Source organism: Trichosurus vulpecula, chromosome 6, assembly GCF_011100635.1.
Source record: "Trichosurus vulpecula isolate mTriVul1 chromosome 6, mTriVul1.pri, whole genome shotgun sequence".
NCBI classification, from domain to species: Eukaryota; Metazoa; Chordata; class Mammalia; order Diprotodontia; family Phalangeridae; genus Trichosurus; species Trichosurus vulpecula.
In genome coordinates, this window is record NC_050578.1 from 215,976,370 (window position 1) to 215,998,793 (window position 22,424).

At 45.6% G+C, this 22,424-nt stretch overlaps 2 protein-coding genes across 4 annotated transcripts; one reads left to right on the forward strand and one right to left on the reverse strand.

The window, feature by feature from the left end:
• Window positions 1–90: 90 nt before the first annotated feature.
• Window positions 91–4,376, reverse strand: WDR54 (WD repeat domain 54). 3 transcript variants are annotated; one of them, XM_036762341.1, is made up of 11 exons: window positions 4,259–4,376; window positions 3,998–4,136; window positions 3,128–3,350; window positions 2,896–2,958; window positions 2,658–2,724; window positions 2,487–2,540; window positions 2,168–2,295; window positions 1,009–1,109; window positions 749–911; window positions 498–572; window positions 91–372 (listed from the first exon to the last, which is right to left on the reverse strand). In XM_036762341.1, exons 3-11 carry the CDS (start codon window positions 3,347–3,349, stop codon window positions 241–243), a joined length of 1,005 nt encoding a protein of 334 aa, XP_036618236.1. In that variant the 5' UTR covers window position 3,350; window positions 3,998–4,136; window positions 4,259–4,376; the 3' UTR covers window positions 91–240. The 3 variants fall into 3 exon arrangements, with proteins under 3 accessions (XP_036618236.1, XP_036618238.1, XP_036618237.1); XM_036762343.1 differs by having other exon boundaries at window positions 3,788–4,136; window positions 4,259–4,309; XM_036762342.1 differs by having other exon boundaries at window positions 4,283–4,301.
• A 1,185-nt stretch (window positions 4,377–5,561) lies between these two features.
• C6H2orf81 (chromosome 6 C2orf81 homolog) lies at window positions 5,562–7,553 on the forward strand. The gene is made up of 2 exons (XM_036762340.1): window positions 5,562–5,771; window positions 5,978–7,553. The coding sequence occupies exons 1-2, from the start codon at window positions 5,577–5,579 to the stop codon at window positions 7,343–7,345; spliced, it is 1,563 nt and encodes a 520-aa protein (XP_036618235.1). The 5' UTR covers window positions 5,562–5,576; the 3' UTR covers window positions 7,346–7,553.
• Window positions 7,554–22,424: the final 14,871 nt, after the last annotated feature.

A 22,424-nucleotide genomic window follows, 5' to 3' on the forward strand; every position in this document is an offset into this window, starting at 1 on the left:
GCTCCCAGGTTTCTGTAAACCTGACTTCATTCCTAGTGTCTCTGTGTAAAGTCCTGTAGTTACCTCTTTTAAAGAACAGACAGAGAAGGGTTGGGGGTCCTGTCATACCTTTATTATAACAGTTGGAGGTACCATTTCACAAATGTCAAATGGGAGGGGCTCATAACCTGGGGGAAAGCTCTCCGGGCTCCCTCTTCCCAGCTTGTGGCTGATGTCAGGCAGCCCTGCCTCCTCCTCTCCTCACACACAGCTGTATCTTAGGATCTCAGCCACATCATAGCCAGTCACAGCAAAGGAAGAGCCCCTGGGGTCACAGAATCGGGCCCCACACACCTGAGTGTCGGTCACACATTCTGAATGGCAGTGTTCCACCTGGGGGAGGGGAAGGCAGGGTTAGGGCTCTGCCCCTGGGGGAAGAGAGGGCTTGTGTGCTCTCTGTGGGGCCTGGAGTGCCAGGATCATTCCCCACTGTGACACTGCCCGTGCTTGATACAGACCTCAATGCAGCCACTGTCTGGATTTCTGCTTAGCTTCCAGATATGCACAAAGGAGTCTTCAGCCCCAGAGAGCAGCTGTAGGAGAAGGAAAATAGGGCTAAGGGGCTGATAAGAAAAAGCCCAGTCTGTGCACAAGGAATAACCTTGGGCTGATCCACAGGCAGATGCCTCCATCAGGGGTCCCTACTGAGAGGCCTAGAGGAATGTTCTCACACGTGGTCAGTGATGCTACAGGGCTACAGTCGACTCACCTTGCCCGCCTCAGGTGCCAAGTCAAGGGCGGAGATACCACGGGCGTGGGCATTGATCTGGACGTGCAGGGCCCCTGAGCTGGCTTCATAGATGCGGATCTGCCCGTCCCCATAACCAGCAGCTACAGTGCCTTGCCACAATTGGACTGAGGGGCAGGGAGTCCTGGGGAGGGAGAGGACATTGGACCGGCCTCCCCGGAGCTCACCTCCCATCTAAACCTGGACCCACCCTGACCCACCTCCCCTTGAGCCTCCCATACCCAAATCCTGAGATTCGGGTCAGCAGCTTAAATTTTTGCCCTGACTTCCAGATACACAGAAGGCCTGAATCATCAGCTGTCACCACATCAGCTACACAGTCCTGAGGGAGGAGAGGCAGTAGGTCAACTCCCAAGGCCACTTCCCTTTCGAGGGGTAGGGGAGCATCTGTTAGCCACTGACCGCTGGTCCAATGGGCTCTGGAGTTGGGAAGAGGGATGCACAGCAGGACTGACAGCCAGTCTTCTGGATACATCGCTTTCCCAGCCAGACTCCCCGGCAGCAATACCTACCTTCAGACCCAGAATTTCACTGGAGGCTCGTAACACCCCTGGAAGGAGGGTGTCATTGTGCCGTCTGGAAAGTAACACTGAGGCCCAGAGAGAGCAAAGGATCTAAGAGACCTCTGGGATGAGAACCCAGGTTTCCTGAATTGTAGGCAATCGATTTAAAAGTCTTTACCCTGCCCAACCCACCCCCCATCACCCCCCCAGCCCCAACCTGGCACTCTGTGCCAGGTACTGTGGGGGAGACAGAAAGTTTAAACCAAAGCTTCCAAACCTCCTGGTCTATATTGGGAGACAGAGACATCCTATGACAACACAATTAGATGCTAAGTTGCAGCATATTGACACTAAATGGAAAATAGCCCTTTCTGGGAGACAGTCTATAAGCTGCTTTATTAGTAAATGTGAATTCTTATGGGAAGGTTGGATGAGAAGGGTGGGACATGAACAGGGCCATCACCCTTCGACAGGAAGGTTTTGGAGAAGTGAGGGAAAAAGTGGTAGAATGACAGTATTAGAAGATATGGAGCCTCACCCCTTCACTCTACAGACGGGCCAGCCTGAGCCTGGACCTGCCCAAAGTGCCTCGACTATGTGCTGTTCAGCAGGGGACAGAACCCGGCTCTGCCAAGCCTCCTCATCCAGGGCTCCCTTCATGAAGGGCGTGTGGCCTAGCAGACATGGCGCTACATTTAGAGTGAGAGAGACCTGGGGTCATACCCCAGCTTAGACGTTTACTGGCTGAGCCTGAGCTCCCTCCTGTGACATTTCCTTATCTGTAAAAAGAGGAGGTTACACTCCCTGTCCCCCCAGGTTCATCCCAGCTCTAAATCATGGCCCTGGGATCTTCCCTCCCTACAAAAGGGTCCCTTACCTGGCCCTGAGCAGGCTCAGCTGCAATGGCCGTGATCGGCACCCGGTGCTCGTCCAGCTCCTCGCTCAGCACAATGTTGGGACCTTTGGCTGGGACATCAAACACCAGGATCCGGCCAGACCATGTCCCTGAGGCCGGGGCCACAGTGTACCTCAGTGGATGTCTGCAATCATGTCCCCCCTGGCCAGGCTTCCACTTAGTCCCTCGATAACTGAGCCCCCGCAGCCTCTCCCACCGCTGAACTCACTCGTGCGGCCCCTGCATCCCTCCTTCTCTTCTTCCATACTCCCCCCTGGCCCAGACCTCAAGGCCTCCTTACCTACACAGATGTAGTGCCCACTGGCAGCGATTCCTCGGGCAAACAGGGCCTGTGCTGAGATAGAAGGGTCATCAGCTGCCCCCCAGACGTCCGGTCTGTGCTCCTCTCTCCTCCCTCCTCCCTCCCAGTACTCCACCCAAACTGCCCAGCCCGCCCCCTGCCCTGCAGTACCTGGGGGGGCATTACCAGAGTCCAGGGCATGCCAGTAGACCATGACAGAGCCATCTGACTCATATATCTGGAGGGGGGGAAGGAGAGTAGTGGAAGGATGTTGTGGGAACAGGTGAAAAGATTAAGCCACGGCTCTTGGGGATGTCAGCCCGTGTGTACGGGGAGTGGGGGCGGGGACAAGGGGCAGGATGGGGGAAGGGGACCCGGAAGGGACGGGCATGCCCCCTTTCTCGTTCACCTGTATGCCTCTCTGCGAAGTCAACACTAGCAACACCCGGAAAGGCAGGACGCACCAGTAGGCCTGGGGAGAAGCCAAGGGAAATATTCACGGGGACGGGCCACGGTGGGGGTTTAGGAGGAGACGTGGCTGGGATCGGCGGGCACGGCCCCCGGGGGCAGGGATCGCGAGAGGAGGGGGCACCTGCCAGCATCAGGGCACAGCCTCCCGCCCTGGGGGGGGGGTCACACACCTGCGTGATGAGGGGCAAGCTCAGCCCAGCCCCCTCCTTGGCGTGCAGCTCCCGCAGGGACACGGGAAAGCCGTCCGAGGCTGCACTGAGGAGCCGGACGCTGGGCCCGTGGACCAGCGCAAACTGGGTCAGCCCCGGGGCGGGCAGGGGCAGCACGCACAGGTTGTTGTACAGGGCGGCCGGGGAGGACTGCGTGAGCACGGGCGCTTCCCTGCGGTACATCCTGCGGGCAGAGACGCTTGGGTCGGGGTCGGGGTCGGGGGCGGGGGTGGGACGGGCGGGGAAGCTTTTAGGGAAAATCCACGAGGATTCCCGAGTCTGAGGCGGGGAAGTGCACAGGGTGGCACAGAGTGGACGTGGTGGGGGGCACCGTGCTAAATGCTTTACACATATTAACTCGCCTGGCCCTCACAACAACCCAGGGAGGGAGGTGCTGCTATTATCCCCATCTTACAGTTGAGGAAACTGAGGCAGACAAGGGTTAAGCGACTTGCTCAGGGTAGTAAGCACCTGAGGCTGGATTTGAACTCAGGTCATCCTAACACCCGGTCCAGAGCTGTAATTACTGCACCACAAACCAGGGGGTAATGAGGGTGGCTGGGGGAGACCGGGGACAAAGGGGCAAGAGGTCTGGAATGGGGCGGGGCTAGAAATACACACGGGGGTCAAAGAGGGCTGCAGGAGGGGCAGCCTGGATTATTCCCTGGGCGGCTAAGCGTTCAAACGCCGGGTGGATGAATGAGCTCGAGGGTAACGAGCGTCTGAGGATAGGGCCGCGGGGGCATCGCCAGCCCCGGGCGGAAGGACACGGGCGTCCAACCCAACACTAGGTGGGGCGCGAGAGCGCGGAGGGACACCGCTAGGGCTCACGCTTGCGCAGTAGGACCGCGGAGGGACACCACGGCTGAAGGAGGTCCACGACGTCGCAGCGCCACCTGTTGGAACACCTCCAACACACGGGGGTCGAGGCTTACAGGAAGGCGACGCGGGGGCAGGAGGCTGAGTCAGACTTGAAGAAGGGGAAAGGGGGGAGGGCAGATCAGGGCCCACACTCCTCCCGTCAGACCCCAGTTGTTTCCCCGCCTCCCCTGCCCCGATTAGACATCCCATCCAGATCTCCCCGCTACCCACCCCGGCCGCAGCCCCTCGCCTCACTCGGCTTGTCAGTCCCCGCATCCGCCGCCGCCATGGAGACGACGCACGGCGCGCCGCAGTGGTGTCTACGTCACACGCAGGCCGGCTGCGACTCAGCGGGAGCCCAGGAAGGGGGCGTGTCTGTGCCTGGCACCGCCCGCCGTTGCCCGGGTGACTGCTAGACAGCGTCGGTGGGGGCAGTGTGGCCCTAGCGGACGGAGGCTGGGCTCGGTAAGGGAAGCTCCAGTGCCACAACTCCAGCGGCCGGTTATCCATGGCGCATGAAGGCACGGTGAGCTCCACAGGCTTCCGGGAGTTTAGGAGCAGCCTAGGATGTCCAGGCGGGGCCTCAGATCTTCTGCGGTCACAGAACAGGCCCGCTCCCTGTCCAGTGCTGACCTCGATGAGTAGTACAAGTAACACAATGGGGAGGGATAATACAGACCAACAACCCCATCGATGAATGCGGGAAGGGGAGAGTCCGAGGTTACTCAGGTGTGACACGAACCTGGGGTGGGGAGGTGATCAGCATAGATTGGAGTGACGAGAGACCCTCCACAAGGACCCCTCTAATACGCACTTGACAGGCTTGTGAGAACCAAATGGGCTAATAGGGACTACAAAGCTCTACAGAAATGCCAGCTATGGCTATCATTACTAATCATTCTTCCTACAGAGAGCCGGCAGAGACCGAGGGCAGGCCAGGGCCAAGGCGGAGAAGGTTCGCCCCCCTACAGTGCCTGTGCCACAGATAGAAATTGTGCCTGGCCGTCTAAACGAATCTGAATGGATCTCGCTTATGTGCATTGAGGAGGGTGAGGATGTGGTAGGGGATGTCTTGGCTGAGCTGCTGGCCCGAGTGATGGATGCTGCCTTCAAGGTCTACCTGACCCAGCAGGTGGGCATCTACTGTTCCTTCACCTAAGAGCAGGAATAATTATAACTAATGTTTTAAAATAAGAGTTTACAGTTTCTAAAGTATTTTCACATATGGCATATGTCATTCGATTCTCACAGCAATCCCAAGAGGTATGTTGGTTACAAGTATTGTTATCACTTTAGAAATGAGGAAACAGATTAGATAACTTGCCCATTGTCACAATCTGTCGTTCAGTAAATGTTTTCTTACATCTGTTAATACATCTAGGATGTACTAGGATTTGAACCCAGGTCATTTGATTCTCAAGTCTCTTTTTTTAAACTATGCTACTTCTACTCCTACCTCCTCACTCTCCCAAGCCCCAATAATACTCTTCTGCCTCCCTTTATTCCCCCACAGTGCATCCCATTCACCATCAGCCAGGCCCGAGAAGCCATGTTGCAGATCACTGAGTGGCGATTCCTTGCAAGGGATGAGGGTGAGACAGATGTGGCTGAAGACCCCACATGGGGGGAGGATGAGGAGCCTAGGGCCAGCACCACAGACACCTGGGCTCAAGGCTCCGTGCCTGTGCTGCATGCACCTTCCCCTGCTATCCCCCCAGGACTCGAACCCTCCTCCCAACCTGAGGTAATTCCTTCACCACCTTAACCCTGCTTAGTTTATAACCAACACCAGAGCTTCTCCAGCTTCCTCCCATCTAACCTTCCCCCCAGTCACCCCCCAGATCCTCTCCCAATGGCTAAACCCCTTCCTAGACTACTTCTTTGATAATATAGAAGTGAATAGTCTTGCCACCCCACAGCCCTCACTCTCCTGTTTCCTCCCCCCACCAGGGCACTGAGTATGAGGACCAGCTCCCCTTGCATCAGAAGACTTGGATCTCAGTCCCCGAGGATCAGAGCTTGTCTTTCTGGGAACCTCCTGAGTTGAGGCCCACCCCAGGTCCCCCCCCAACACCAGAACCTTCTTCACAAAGCCCCCAACACTTTGTCTTGCCCCACCCCTATCTAGATTCAGCCCCTGTCCTGAGCAGGTATCCCTCTCTGGATCTTTCTATATGGGATGGTTCCCAGTTTTCTTTGGAAATGGCCACTCCAGTGAGCCCCCACTCTTCTATATCTATGTCCTTGTGGGGAAGTGCTCAGGCACCCCTAACTTCCCAGCCTAGTTATATTCCATCTCTTTCACAGAGCCCCCAACTCTGTTTCCATCGAAGTGGGGGTGGGGACAGCTCAAGCCAAGTGAAGGAGATAGGTTTACCTTCCCCCTACTATCTGTCAGTGCCTCTTCCTCCATTCCTAGCTAGTCCTCCCTGGGGCCTCCCAAGAGCCCAGCCTGTCCCAGCCCCCATACCTTCACTAACTCCCTCATTGCTACCTGCTGCTTCTGCCAAGTTCATTCGCTTACAGCAGGGGCGGTCATACCTAGCATCAGGTCTGGTGTATGATAAGATGGGACGAATTATAGCCATGGATCCACTGGATCCTACCCGTCTGCCCCAGCACCAAATTCAGCCTCTGACCAAAGTTGTGGTCCCTGAGGCAGAGGTCCACCCACTGGAGTCCTACAGGGAACAAAGGAAGCATGTAAAATATGGGACCAGGTTCAAATTCCAGCTGCCTGGCCGCCGCCACCCTATACCCCACTTCCATCGTGGTTTTCCTTTCCCCAGCCCAGGGCTTCCCTTCCCAGCCCCTGGCTTTGAGCTATCCCTCCAGAACCAGCGCTTCACTCCTCTGAAGCGGTGGTCTAGCATCCAGTGGCCTTGTGGATTAGAGGGGGAAACAGATCTGTTGCGGATGCAGCCACTGGGTTCAAGTCTGATTCCAGGGATGGGGTCAGGACAGATGCCAAGGTCTGATCTGAGTATGCTTCCTCACCATGGTCCAAGAGTCCTTCAAGCCACCTCCCAGCTGATGTGGAAACCTTCTCCACTGCTGGATTCAATGAAATTGAAGCCTCATGTGAGCCTCTGGAGTCCAAGCAAAAACACACATCGAAGTGGTTGTATTCCTTCCCACATGGAGAGAGAGCAGATCCCTGGTCCACTGCCTAAGGAGCCTTCTGAGCAGAGACCTATCCAGACCCATGCACTAAACCCTCAGGTCACTGTGGCTCAGCTGCTGAGGGGTTCCCCACCCAAAGTTCGGGCCCTTCCCTCTCAGGACACCCTTAGCACCACTCTCCCTGAGGAGCCCTGAATGAAGAAAGGCTGTGAGTCCTACCATGACATTACAACCCTACCCAGCATCACCCTGAAACCCAAATCCCACTATAATAAATACTTGTGGGGTTCTAAATGTTAGGCTGATATATCCCAGAACACTATCCCAATAATCCCCCCAAAAAGAGGATCACTCTTTCATGTTCAAAGGCCCTCTAACAAAGACATTTTTCCCTACTCCCTGACTTTAGGTATCTTCTATTCAGATAGAAGAGACATTCCCTCCCTGCCAGGAACCCTCTAAATAAATTCTGGTACATATGTCCTCTTATCTCAGGGAGAGAGAATATTCCAAATTGGGATATATAGAGAGTATACTAGAAATCTTGTGTCCAAATGTGAGTATTGGCAGGATGTTACTGTGAAGCATAAAGGATTCTTTTGAAATCACTCCATCACACAATGTGCCAGTCCTGTGTGCTGTAAGATGACAATTTCTGAAGAAAGAGACACCCATCACTGCCTTTCCACACACAGTCATGAGGAGCCTGAAGACTGAGAGGAGAATAACCCACACTCATAGGAAACCCCCAGACTGAGTCAGAGGCACCTCTAATATTGGGAAACCCTATTTTTGACAAGGAATCAAGGACTTGGTTGGAAAATATCTCTGAGGCCATCCAGGCAAATCTATTAAGCCAGGAGTACCCTTAACATCCCTATTAGGGGATGTTAAAGGACATTCAGTTTTTACTTGAAGACCTCTAGGGAAGGGAGAATCCACTGTCTTGTAATCTGAGCAATGTTAAGAACTTTTTTCTTAACGTCAAGCCAGAATATGCTAATGCAATTGACACTTGTTCATAGTTCTAGCTCTTGGAGTCATGAATAAGTCTATTTGCTCTTCTATACTAGAAGTCTTCCAACACTTGAAAAGTGATAGGGTCTGTTTCCTTCAACTGTTCTTATTTGGCATGAATTTTGCCATTCTATGTTGTCTAGTTCTGGATACGTTGTAGTTTAATAATGTGTTTTCTAATATGTGGCTCCCAGAACTGGACTGCAAACATGGTATGCCCAAGCCAAGTAGGCTCATGCTATATGTTCTAGACACCAGGCCTCTCTGGGTAGCTTAGGGTTGCATTAACTTTTCTGGCAGTCATGGCTTGCCATTGACTTATCTGGAGCATAGATCTGCTAAAATACCTAGGTATGGGGCAGCTAGGTGTTGCAGTGAGTAGAGCACCAGCCCTGGAGTCAGGAGGACCTGAGTTCAAATCCAACCTCAGACACTTGACACACAGTAGCTGTGTGACCTTGGGCAAGTCACTCAACCCCAATTGCCCTGCCAAAAACAAACAAAAAATAAAATGCCTGGATCTTATACTAACTTGTCATATCTCACCTATCCTGTACTCGGTTCTTTAAAAAGTTTTGTTTATTCTTCTTGGTGTTTTTTTTTTTAACATTTTTTTCTACTTATTTGCCAGTCTACCACTACTGTGTTGAATCATTCTTTGTGGAAAAGACAGTTAAGCCAAGGTTAGCCACAGATCAACTGTGTGTGTCAATAGATACAATATATTTCTCCTGTAGTCCTCCCCTATAGAGAGTTCTCTCTCTCTTTTTATAATTAATTTGTTTCTAATTTTCAACATTCACTTCCATAAGATCTTGAGTTTTAAATTTCCCTCCCCTTCCTCTCCTCCCACCTACCTAAGATGTCATGTAATCTGATATAGGCTGTATATGTACATTCATATTAAACATATTGTCACATTGGTCATGATATAAAGAAGAATTAGAATCAATGGGAGGAACCATGAGAAAGAAAAAAAAACCAAAGCAACAAAACAAAAAGAGCGAATGGTCTGCTTCCATCTTCATTCAGACTCTATATTTCTTTTTCTGGATGTGGATAGCATTTTCTATCATGAATCTTTTGGAGTTGTCTTAGATCCTTGCATTGCTGAGAAGAGCTAAGTCTATCAAAGTTATTCATCACAAGATGTTGCTGTTACTGTGTACAGTGTTCTGCTGGTTCTGCTCATTTCGCTCAGCATCAGTTCATATAAGACTTTCCAGGTTTTTTCTGAAGTATGCCTGGTCATTTCTTACAGCACAATAGTATTCCATTACATTTATATACCACAGAATGTTTAGCCATTCCCCAAATGATGGGCATTCCCTCAGTTTCCAATTCTTGGCCACCACAAAAAGAGCTGCCGTAAATATTTTTGTACACGTGGGTCCTTTTTCCATTTTTATGATCTCTTTGGAATACAGACCTAGTTAGTGCTATTGCTGGGTCAGAGGGTATACACATTTTTATAGCCCTTTGGGCATAGTTCCAACTTGCTCTCCAAAATGGTTGGATCAGTTCACAACTTCACCAACAATGCATTAGTGTTCCAATTTTCCCACATTTTCTCCAGCATTTGTCATTCTATTGTTTTGTCATGTTAACCAATCTGATAGGTGTGACGTGATACCTCAGCGTTGTTTTGATTTGCAGTTCTTTAATCAGTAATTTTAGAGCATTTTTTAATGTGACTACAGATGGTTTTAATTTCTTCATCTGAATACTGCCTGTTCATATCCTTTGACCATTTATTGATTGGGGAATGACTTGTAAGAAATTCTCCAAGATCAAGATTGCAGTAATTTGTTGGATTTTTTTCATTCAAATTTAGGAATTTATATTCATCATTATTAAGTCTCACCTTAATAGATTTTGTGTATCATTCTAGCTGTGGAGATCTTTTTTCGATCCACATTTGGACATCAAACATGTTATGTCCAGTTATCTTTCCAACTTTGTGTCATCTCCATATTTTATCAGCATAGTGCCTTGTATATAATAGATGCAAGACAGTTCTTAAAATTAAAATTGAATATGATCTATTACAAAAATGGGTAGAAGTCTCATACTTTACAGCCAAATTTTCCAATTTCAAGACACAAACTTAAAGTTATTTTTAAATTGATCAGTATTTTAGTTCATAAGATTCCCTTAGTATCTTGTGGGTCAGAGAGCACTACTCACATTAAAAATAGACAGAGACCATCCTTGAAAAAAAGGCAAAAAGGAATTTATTGCTTTCTCATGAGAAAGGACATACCTCAGTGTGGCCCAAGATGATGCCAGCACGTGTGTGTATTGCATACAGCTCAAGGCAAGTTATATAGACCCTAAAGCAGAGTTCTCCCCACCCTCCCCACTGGTTCCTCTTCCCATTGACTGGGTTTGAAGCTCATATTCTAAATGCAGAATCTTTTCCCAGCAACAGAGAACAAAGAACAAAAAGACAGGTGTGAGACCAGGGAATTCAGCAAAAAGGGAGTAAAAGCTAGAGAAACAGGACCTTGCAGGTGTCTGTCTACTGATGTCATTTCTTATCTCTACTTTCTTAGCAGAGCAGTTTCTAAAAATATAGAAGGGGTGCAGGGAGGGGGTGGATGGTAGGAGAGGTAAGGTATTGTCCCATACTGAGGGGGCTTCACTATTTCAGCATTCCACTCAATCTCTCCTCTTCAACCTTCTGAAGACCCCTCACACCATTACTGATATATCTGAATTCTTCCCCTTAACCATCACCCCTTTAAGTAAATATGGGAAGAATTGATCAATGCATTGACAAATCAAAGGGGTAGTCCCCTTTATATACATAGGCCAAAAAGAAAGCAATAATGCGACTGTCCCTTTAAGATCCAAAAAGTCTTTTCCTATACAGCTATCTGGCAGGGAACATCATCAATGAAATCTCTGGTCCTTCGTATTTGTTCCAGCCATCTCCAGCACCGCATCTCAGCATCTTCTTGTCTTTTTGTAGGAACCAGCTTTCTGTCCATTCTCCTACAAAAGTGACCTTGGCACAATTTTAAACTACCATTTCTAATCCTCATAACCCTGATCATTTTTACAAACTCAAAACTGGAACCATGGCCAATTGTCATGTTTAAGAAATTCACATCAGAGCCTAGTGTCTTACACTTTACATTAATCCCTTATTAGTTTCCTCACCAGGAGGATGAGATTTCACTTAAGGAATTAATAAAAGGCTCCACTACTTACATAAATATATTAAATAACCAATTTTTAATACAGTACATATAAAATCTTAAACTTTTAGTCATGCCATGTTTCTTTTGATGGCATTTACAAAATAAACCACAAGCCATTCTTCTTTTTTAGCATTATTAATTGTAACAAAACTTTAGACAAGGATGATATTAATCAAATAACAAAATAACATTCTCACAAGCCCTTGACCTAATTGTCTCCATACCATTACCAAGAATTAAAGAACCCTAACTCATATGGGAACGCTAGTCCCAGTCCTATAGTAACCTAAGATGTCCCAGAATCAATTATTTGAATAAACTTGTTACTGTACTTACAAAACCTTCCGATTATAGAAATTTGCCACCAAGAGATTAGAGACTTATTGGTTATCAGTCCCATTAGGTCTTTGAATAGCAAATTCCAATAATCAGTTTACGATATGACTATAGTCTCACATTGCTTAAGGCACATCTCCAAAGCGAGCCTTAACTAGCTCGCATGCATTTCCACCCTTGTTCATAAGGCCTTACTAAGTTGATGCAAAAGTCCTTAATGTAGCACAAATTCCACAGTATTATCAAGAAGTTAAATTCCTAGTTATGACAGAATCCCTAAATATCACAAAGTTCCTTAGTCAAAAGGTGTTGTAATAGAATCTCACATTGGTAACAGTAAGAGACTGATTACTGGAAAAATGCTACCACTCTTAGAATCCTTTTAAACAAAGGGAACATCTTAAGGTGAGTCTTAAGTAGTTTGCATAAATTTCTGCACATGTTCTAGTTCTAGATAAAAATATTATTAGATTTCCCAGTAAGATAACACAAAAGAGCTCATATCTTATACTGACTACTTGCCTTGGTCATAGAAACTTACTATAGAAAGAAAAAGAGCAGGGACATGTGACATGCCAAATATGACAGGATAAAACATTCTTAGCTTTGTTTAAATTCAGATAGAGTCACAGTTCTCCAATCATGCAGTATCTGTTTCTCCTCATAGCTAGACTCAGGAATAGTCAGGTGGGAAACATTCCTTTCCAAAGGAACACAATGAGGAAACTGAGTCAGGAGGATCCCATCCTAGATTGAGGCTAAGATTGTCCCCTCAGCTTTTCCAAATGCGAACCTCCACCTGTTAACAGTACAGGATCATATTCCCTCTGAGTAGCTTATCTTGTGGCATATCTCTCAGATACTGATTTAATTCATATGACTATACCCAAATTCAAACTCAAAACAAATTAGTTATGGTCCCAAGCTCCTTTCACCTTAAACAACAAGTCCCACTAATCACAGCTTAGAGCCAGATACAGTTGCTTTTACTTTCATGAAGTTGCAATAATCAATAAAGATTTACTAGGACTCACATATATAAGGGATTCCATTAAACATCTTTCCCTTCTTAGTCACCAAAGAAAGAATCCCAAGTCTGAGACTGAATCTGGGCGCGTTTTTGCTGCCTGGCCATATTCCCAACCAACTAACTTGACCCTTGAGTTTTTCAGTGGGGTATGACTGCTTGTAGACTAACGAGTTCTATGTTCTACGTTTGGGGGGGAGGTGCCAGCTCTGTCAGAGCCGCACTCCTCCTTCCCCAAGGACCCCCAGTCCAGACTGGGCTTAGATCTTCATCAGGCTGTTGCACTCCTGCTCTGATCCGCCACTTAATTCCTCCCACCAGGTGGGCCTGGAGCCGAAAGTAACAACAGCTGTAGCTGCCCCACCTCCGCTGCCCCCGGGGCTGGAAGCCGAACCGCGAACTCCTTCCACTCCCGCAGCTTTTCCCACTAACCTTCTCCGCAGTCTTTGGTGTTTGTGGGTCGAGGGGTCTGGTAACTGCCGCAGCTCACATATTCAGGGCGCTAGGGCCCCCTGCGACCGGCTTCTGGTCTGGATCGTCCACGCTGCTCAGGCTGGGCTGTGCTCCACTCCGTTCCCAGCTCCCAGCTCCGTGTGGAATAGACCTCACCCAGAGACCATCCAGGCTGTCCTGGGCTGGAGCCCTGCTTCCCTCTGCTGTTCTGTGGGTTCTGCCGTTCTGGAATTGGTTCAGAGCCATTTTTATAGGTTTTTGGAGGGACTCGGGTACGGAGCTCACTCTAGTCCGTGCTTACCAGCCGCCATCTTGGCTCCCCTTTCCCTTCTTAAATTTAAACTTGTCCTGGTGTAAAAGCCAATTGTTAGAATCCTTTCTATCTATTGTACATAAACTTGCAACTTCTCAGCAAGCTAAGTTCATTGTTTAGGACCTACATGAATAAAACAAGTTCCTTTCCTGGGGCTGATCACCTTACCCATACAGATAGTTTCCAGGGGCCTTGGCAATTTCACAAAATAAGGAGAATTAACATGGACCCCAGGAAGGGGCTAATACTGGTGCCCTTTGCCTGCTGACTCCCATGCATACAGGAAGACTGTTCTGAATGGGCAGAACCAAATCGATAAGGCTTTACACAATCCCCTTCTTTCCACATACAGTAATCAATTAACCCATTTTTGGTTTTAGCATTAAAACAATAAACAACAAAATAACCAAATCGCATTTAACTGTAATAAAAACAATAAATCTCAATGACATCAAATGCATTTCTAGATCATTAAAAAAATAATAATTTTTATAAAAGGATGGTCTGTCTTACCCTAAGTATAGACAATGACTGGCAGGCTTCTCTACCTTTGGCCACTTCCTCTACTTCCTACTTTCTTCTACCAGAATGGCACTAGCTGCCACTGCCTGTACACATTCTGGCCAGCCCCATGTGATACTGAGTCTAATACTTTGGGGAGGAACACCACTGGCTTATATCACACCCCCCCCCCATCCTTTTTTGATTTTCATCCTTTTGCCAGGTGAGGTGGGGAAAAATAAATCTCTCTCTCTCTGTAATCTGATCTGGGATGAGAGGGGTTAATAGAAAAACCTTGGACTTGTTTGCTATTCTTTGCTGTTTTTCTGAGCACACTTATTCAAGGTCGATCCAAAGACACAACAAACCTAGGAATGAAACAAATAACATTTTAAAAAGTTCACAGTAGGTTTGGACATAATTGTCATCAATATCAAATTGCTGCAACAGATTAGCTTACAAATAGAAATTTAGTAGGCCTTTTAAAAATCATGCAAAAGATTTTACAAAACATTTCTTCATAAAAATATTCCCCTTTCTCAAAAACAGCTTACAATTTATCCTGATATTATTAATTCCTAAATACTGAAAAATTCTTAAATTTGATCACCAAACCTTTTCCACATAATCAAAGAGAAAAAAAGAAAACTAAACATACTTTTGTAAATACTTGCTTTAAGCAATAACCCCAATAGCTTAGTTAACAATCTCACATATTTCCTAAATGATAGCAAAACAATTTTAACTGAAAATCCCTTTAAATAAAGACAAAATCTGGTAATTCATTATTTCCTAAATTATAATACTTCAAAATATTGTAATACATGTTCAAATAGAATGACTTGAAAGTTTCCTAACTCATTCACCATTTTTACAGTACAATTGTACAACAGTACAATTCCTAACCTAAAAACATTTACATTATAAGAGAAATTGCTTTTCTGACAACACAGATGATATGGTTGTTTACCAAATTGTGCAATAAAGGAAAATTTTAGAAATGCAAAAATGCCATAAAAATTATCATTGATTTAAACTTTAAAACCAAAACCAATTAATTACCAATCTGGGTTGGATGTATTTCCAGATTCATCTCATCACCATTGACATAAATTTCACATCTAAGACAATCCACATAAAGATAATGAATATGAGGCAATTATATTCAACTTAAAAGAGTTTACATTCAAGTAGCATTTGTTTTAGGCCAAGAATTGTGCCAAGCACCTTTACAATCATATGATCTTTGTAATATCCCTGGGAATGAATTCCACCACCATCCCCTTACCAAACAGTAAACTAAAGTAAATAGAACTTTCTTGGGGCTATATAGTTAATAAATTTCTCGATGCCAAATAACAATATGTACTTTTAAAATTATACAAATATACATTTCTAGATTCAATACCCTTGGCCCTTTATAAAGGAATATTATCCACAAATCATATATTTCTTCAATATTTCAGTTCCCCATTCACATTCACATTTTTCTTGGGAAAGTTTTACAAACAGTTTGGAATCACCTATTATAATCAGGGCAGTTTACAATGTGCTGGGCCAGTATTCTAACTACTTCTTTTGGCCCAGGTAAAAAGGAAGCCTAAGAAATTTGAATCATTGCTGACAAGGTATAGTTAGTTTCCCCTCCAGGCAGAGGAGTTTGATAATTAATTGAACAGTAATAATAATAACTCATAATAACCAATATCTTTACCATAGCCAATATCCACATTAGATTTAACAGAACCCACCCATGGATCTAGCCCAAAAGATGGGTGGACATAATTCCTTTTATTTCTCCAGAACTTTATCTATTTGTTTTTAAATTGGGCAATCAGCCTTTGACTCTAAGCTTCCTGCTTAAGATTTTTGTTTACTAATCTTACTTTAGTGCCAAATAGTAAAATGAATTCTAACCTATCGTAAGCATTAAATTAGGAGTGACACATTACACTTTTCATATTTTTAAATAAGATCAGAATGAATTCAATTTTTTTTGGTTGGTTCCTATTACATAACATTTTTCTCTTTTAGGTAAGACAGGGAAAGGTTAAAGGCTTATTTAGCCTGCTTCCCTTTGATCTGAGGGGAAAAGATTCACCCTCTTTTCCTCCTTATCTTTCTCTCTTCTGCATGCAACAATTTGGCCAAAGTTGGAACGTACGAGGGAAGAAGAGAATATTTTCCATCAACTCTTCAAGAGTTTTCAAACCTTTTTACTTTCAAAACCTCTACTAAAATAGATTATACCTTCTTTACACTTTCTACACATCCTCTTCTCCTACATGGTTGAATTTTCCTGCCTTTCCTACTGTACAGTTAAGGTTCAGATTCGCACGGACAAAACACTCCGCACTCCAAGAAGCCCAAAAGGGTTTTTTTTCTTTTATTATTAAAATATAGGCAAGAAAGATGGAAATTGAAAGTAGCAGAGAGGGAGGCTTAAGAATAATGATAGCAAGGCAATTACTAGATTAGAGGAATGGCTCAAGAGACAGGGCTCCAACGGCCTCGTCACCATCCCACAGGCAAGTACTAAAATCAACATATTTACAGTCATCACCGATGCGGGGAAGCACCAACACCCAACCACACAAGCTGGGGAATCCCAGGGTACAGCCATCGGGGTCCCGCTCATGGAAGTCCCAGGCCAGACGTCTCTGCCATGGGTGGGTGAGATTCCAATTTGGGGTCCGAATCTTATGGCATAAATAGTTCTGGGAACAAAGACAGTGTCAGGCCAGGTGTTTTTGGCAAATGCTGCATCTTATGCAAGGCCCTGAAAGGAGGCCAATCCCTTCAGGGTCTCCAAGCGCAGTGCCTCCTTGGAGTGGCTAGTTCCCAGGACACTGGTCTGTCTCAGGGTCTTGGCCAGGACCCAGGGGAGGAACCTCCTTCTTGTGTTCCCAGGGCTTTCTACTTTAGGAGATAAGACTTGTGCCAGATTTGCAACTGAGTCAAGTTAAGAGGGGCTAACTTTGCAATTGAATCAAGGCCTCAGTCTGCATAATCTTATGTACCTAAGAGGGGTTAAATCTTACCCCTTCACCTACTTATCCCTTCTGGTGGACTTTGATTAAAGTCCCTTTAAAACTGCACATACCTTATTTCCCTCTTCAATTTGCCTTTTTCTGCCATATAATCTAAACAATGAAATGCTTTTCTCTCTCCTTCTCTGTCCCACCCACCCACTCCTCTGAAGAGACTGGAGTCAGGGAGAGAAAGACAGAGATAGTGGACCTTCCAGGGTGTCATATTACACACTCACACCACACAGAGACGCAGAACAGATACAGACAGAAAATGACAGAGAGCTCAGAGAGGATTCTTAGAAATCCACTGCACAAATTAGACATTGCTGATACTTTTATTTTCTCTTGTCTTTCCCTTTGTACTTTGGTAACTCCCAATTAGCTAGTCTGGCCCCTAGTGGGCTATTGCCACTCATCCCCGGGCTTAGGCTCACAAGATCTTGCTCTTCCTTTCCAAAAGGGAGGTTCACTCAATCTTGCCCCCAGGTCACCCAGGAATTGCTCACCGGTCTTGCCCTCTAGAGGACTCACAGATCTCACTCACCTGGGATCGTGTGAGACTTATGTGACCAGATCAATTTGGCCATTCCTGAGGGTGGACTTCCCTAAGACTATCAGGAGCTCCACTTTCGTTTTTGCCTCCCGAGATAGTGTCTCTTCGGGTCCTTATCTAATCAGGAGGGAAATTTTCACAGACCCTCCCCAAGCCACCTGCAATTTACTGATGGCCACCTGTCCTGGGATTCGGTATGCAAAGACCCTTCCCAAAAAGGGGCCTTCCAGCCAATGCACCAGAACTGTGTGGATCAGAGACCACTAGTCACATTAAAAATAGACAGAGACCATCCTTGAAAAAAGGCAAAAAGGAATTTATTGCTTTATGATGCCAGCACGTGTGTGTGTGTTGCATACAGCTCAAAGCAAGGTATATAGACCTTAACGCAGATTTCCCCCCCTCCACCTCACTGGCTCCTCTTCCCATTTACTGGGTTTGAAGCTCACATTCTAAATGCAGAATCTTTTTCCAGCAACAGAGAACAAAGAACAAAAAGACAGGCGTGAGACCAGGGACTAGTATTTAGCAAAAAGGGAGTAAAAGCTAGATAAACAGGACCTTGCAGGTGTCGGTCTACTGATGTCATTTCTTATCTCTACTTTCTTAGCAGAGCAGTTTCTAAAAATATAGAAGGGGTGCAGGGTGGGGGGTGGTGGATGGTAGGAGAGGTAAGGTCTTGTCCCATACTGAGGGGGCTTCACTATTTCAGCATTCCACTCAGTATCTATTTGGATGTTCTAGTCAAACTCAATTACCTTTTGATTGTTTCCTAGTTCACAAACCTTTTCTATCATGAGCCAGGAAAGGGTTAATAACATAGGCAGGCAGGTTTTAAGTGCTAGGTCTCACTAACTTTTTTTTCCTGACGCTTCATTGGCAATCCCTATAATCGGTAACATCCCCTTCTTCTCTAGTTGTATAACAATCTGTCATCCTAAGGGTGGTGGGAAATACTCTTCGTTCCCCTAAAACATTCTAAAATTAAGCAAATTACTCGCTAGCATTTATTTCAAGATAAAAACATACAAACCACAACATAGGTCTGAGGGCTTTCTCTCCCCCCATCTTTTTTTCATGGGGGAAGGCAGGGCAATTGGGGTTAAGTGACTTGCCTAAGGTGACACAGCTAGTAAGCGTCAAGTGTCTGAGGCCAGATTTGAACTCAGGTCCTCCTGACTCCAGGGTTAGTACTCTACTCCCTGCACCACCTAGCTGCCTCTCATCTTTTTTTCTTATCTGTCCTTCTATACTCCAAAATCCCAAAATCTGGCCACAGTTCAGGAATGTAAAGACAGAGAAAGAATCTTTCGGACAACTTAATAGAGGTTCACATTAGTTAACAAGAGAGATTTGCTGGCAAAGTTTTTCCTTCTAAATGCCATGCACACAGTTACACTCTCTGAGGGATAAACATAGGCACAGAAAACAGACCGACAACTGTATGAGACCATGATCCCAATATTAAAAGTTACTTCTCCTTGCCTGTCTTAATAGATGTCTCCAGAGGCCATGCTATCACACACACACACACACACACACACACACACACACACACACACAAATATACACACAGCCTAAGAAATCATTACCCTTTTAAAATTGCACCTCTCTTGTTTTTTGCACACACTGACACTCTATTAATTGTATCCCAAATAATCTTCACCTCATTTTTCCTCTGCCTCTTTCTGCCTCTCATCCAGAGAGGGAGGAAAAGAGTAAAAGAAACTCTATTCTTTTTCCTTTATACAGAGGGCAATTGCCATTATCTTTCTTAACAGGTTTGAAAGTTCTCATCTTTGCCTAGGCAAATTTATAAATTTTCTATTAAGCAACACAAACAGCTGGCATAGGGGGTGTCCCCCACCCCTCCAGTACATAAAGCCTAACAAGGCACAAGCCAATGTGCATTTTCTGGATGATCTGATACTCATGGGGCTCAGGCCACCACTCCCACATCCAGATGGATGTGGGTAGCCAAGCTGTGATTCCCCTCTAGCAGACATGCCATCTCTCTCTCAGGGTTGAGACTGGCCAGGATTCCCCCTGTGGAAACCTCATTCCCCAAGCCCATTTCCCTACTATGCCAAATGTAAAAGGGAAGAATCATTCTCCCTTAATTATGCCATTGTAATCTGTGTGGGGAGCAAAAGGGAAGGAGAAGCAGGCACACTGGAGATAGATATACACTGGCAGTCCTCCTGTCCTCATCCTAATGGCATGAAATACGCAGAACTCAGCTCAGCCCGTCTCTTGGGCACAGGCACTGCATGAGGAGATCTTCTGTAAGTTAAGCAATACTTTAATACTGTAATAAGTTTGTTTTTTTTTTTAACCAAATAAACACACACACACACACACACACACAAAACCACCCCATTGACAGAAGAGTCCTTCATCAAAGCCCTCTAGCCAAGAGCTACCAAACAATCAAAATGGATCATCTTTGACAAAATTTCATTTTAAATCTGGGGAGCCAGGTCAGGTCAGGGTAGGAGCAGGGGAGGGGGCCGGGCTGGACAGACAAAAAAGCATCAGAGGCCTCTCCCAGTGGCTCCCTGTCACTGTATTCTGTACATACTGTCCCACTCTGTGTGGAATCTGTGAGTGTCATACTGAGTATGGTGGGCCAGTGAACCCACTGTTCATGGTGTATTGTAAAGTTGAAATTCCATGTGTATTGGGATGCAAGGTGAAGCATTTCATGTGGACATCAATGTATCCACATAAAACTTTGCCCAGCACTGTGGCTGACCTCACCCTTACTTTTATACTTTAGTATGAAACTGATGAGGACTTTGGTAGTATGTATATACTACCTATGTATATATATATACATATACCTATGTGTATATATCTCAAGCATCTTTCAGGTCTTTGTGTGGGGTTTACTTAAAGCCCTGTTGTAAAAACTACTATGTGGGTGGCAGTCTCTCACATCTCAGACGTGGAAAGTATAATTTTATATTTGTATTTTCAAATAAATAAGTTTGTGAAAGGTTTCCATCCTCCACTGTGATCCAGAAATCAATGTGTTTGTCTGACAAAAAATAAAATAAACTGTTTTGAACAGAAAAAAATTATGTCATTGTAGGGTGACATACTCTCTTGAAAGAATACTGAGATACCAAAGAAAGAGGGGCTTATACCAGCTTGGTTATTAATAGATTTTATTAGGGTTAATTAGGTGAATTGGGAGAGTTTACTCACAAGAGGCCAGTCATCTTGGGCAATATCAGGACAAAGTTGACATCATGGATCCCCACACTAACCCTAGACTAGGTCAGGTATCGTATGCAAACAACAAAGACCTTGTACCAGGATGGCTCAGGGTCATGTGCAAGTTTTTCCGTGGAATAGTTGGAGTTTCTTTTGCTGTTTACATTTACTCAAGGTAGTCTACATTTTTCTGTGAAGTCACAAGTCACATTCCTTCTTTGCTTATCATTGAGTCAAATTGAGTCCAAACAAAGAGTTTAATAGCTTTTGGGGCATAGTTCCAGCTTTTCTCTGAATCCTTTGATAGCTGCTTTCCAAAAACTCAGACCTCATCTCAAAATGTACATGGCTTTCTTCTTTACTATTCCAAATTCCAAAATGGAGTAGGTACTCCTCCAAACAGCCAGCGTACTCCATTTCTATTTTAGTCACTAATTGCTTTTTCTGGGAGAGTACAAGTTCCTTCACTACTTCCTCCACATTTGAAGAGTGAAATTACCATCAAGACAAACCAAGAAATTATTTGTTGCTCTGCTTTTGCCAGAAAGACAAAGCACTACAAAAATCTAAGCAATTAGAGAACTGAAGACCATGCCACTATTTTGTATTCATTGTCTTTTATCTGTCCTTGCTTCCATTTTCTTGGTGGAAGTGGGGAGGGGTGACTGCATTAGTATGGGGAACTCTCAATGTGGAAATTCCCTCCACCCAGCCAGATCACCAATTTGGCCACTCTATAACTTATAGTCTTAAAAAATTACCTGGGGGCACTGAGAAGAGTAAGTGGTTATATAGCTCCTGGTTATATAGCTGGTATCTGCCAGACATAGGATTTGAACCTAGGTCTTCCCAGCTCTTAAGACCAGTACCTATCCTTTATGCTGACATCTATGGAAGGGTTATTTGACATTTTTGCCCTTCCACCTGGACTCTTTTGGCTCAAGTGCTGCCTTAGGTACGGGGCCATCTCCAGTTGTTCTGATCTGTATCTTGCCACCAGACCCGGATGGCTCCAGAAGAGAAAGTGAGGCTGGTGACTTTGCACAACCCTGGCTCACTTAAATCCAATTCACTTGCATGTCATGGCACCACCTCCCTGATGTCATAATTTTCTCTTCAAGAACGAAAGGCAAAGCACACAATCATAGGTATAGGTGATACAGTTTGGTGGTGAAATAGGATTCTGGACATAGATTCAGGAAACTTGGTTTTGCATTCTGCCTCAAAGACCAGCTGTGTGACCCTGAGTAAAGTGTCTGTCTTCTCTATGCCTCATTTCCTTATCTGCAAAATAGAGATCATAACACTCACTTCACAAGGTTGTTGGGGGGGGGGAGGGTTAAATAAAAAAATTTTTAAAGTACTTTGCAAACCTCAAAGTGCCGTATGAATGCTAACTGTTACTATTTATAGCATAGCTTGCCACCACATTAATTTTCCCTCAAGGGAATTTAATAACTGAGTTGTTGACCAGGTGGTGTTCGGCTTGAGGCACCAGCCCAGCACACTTGTCCATTTCTGTTGCTTTTGTGGAAGTTTTCCTAAATGCTGCAGTATCCCTGATTGCCCCAGGTGGTGGTCAGTCGCAAGGGGCCAGACTGGTCTTCCCACTGATCT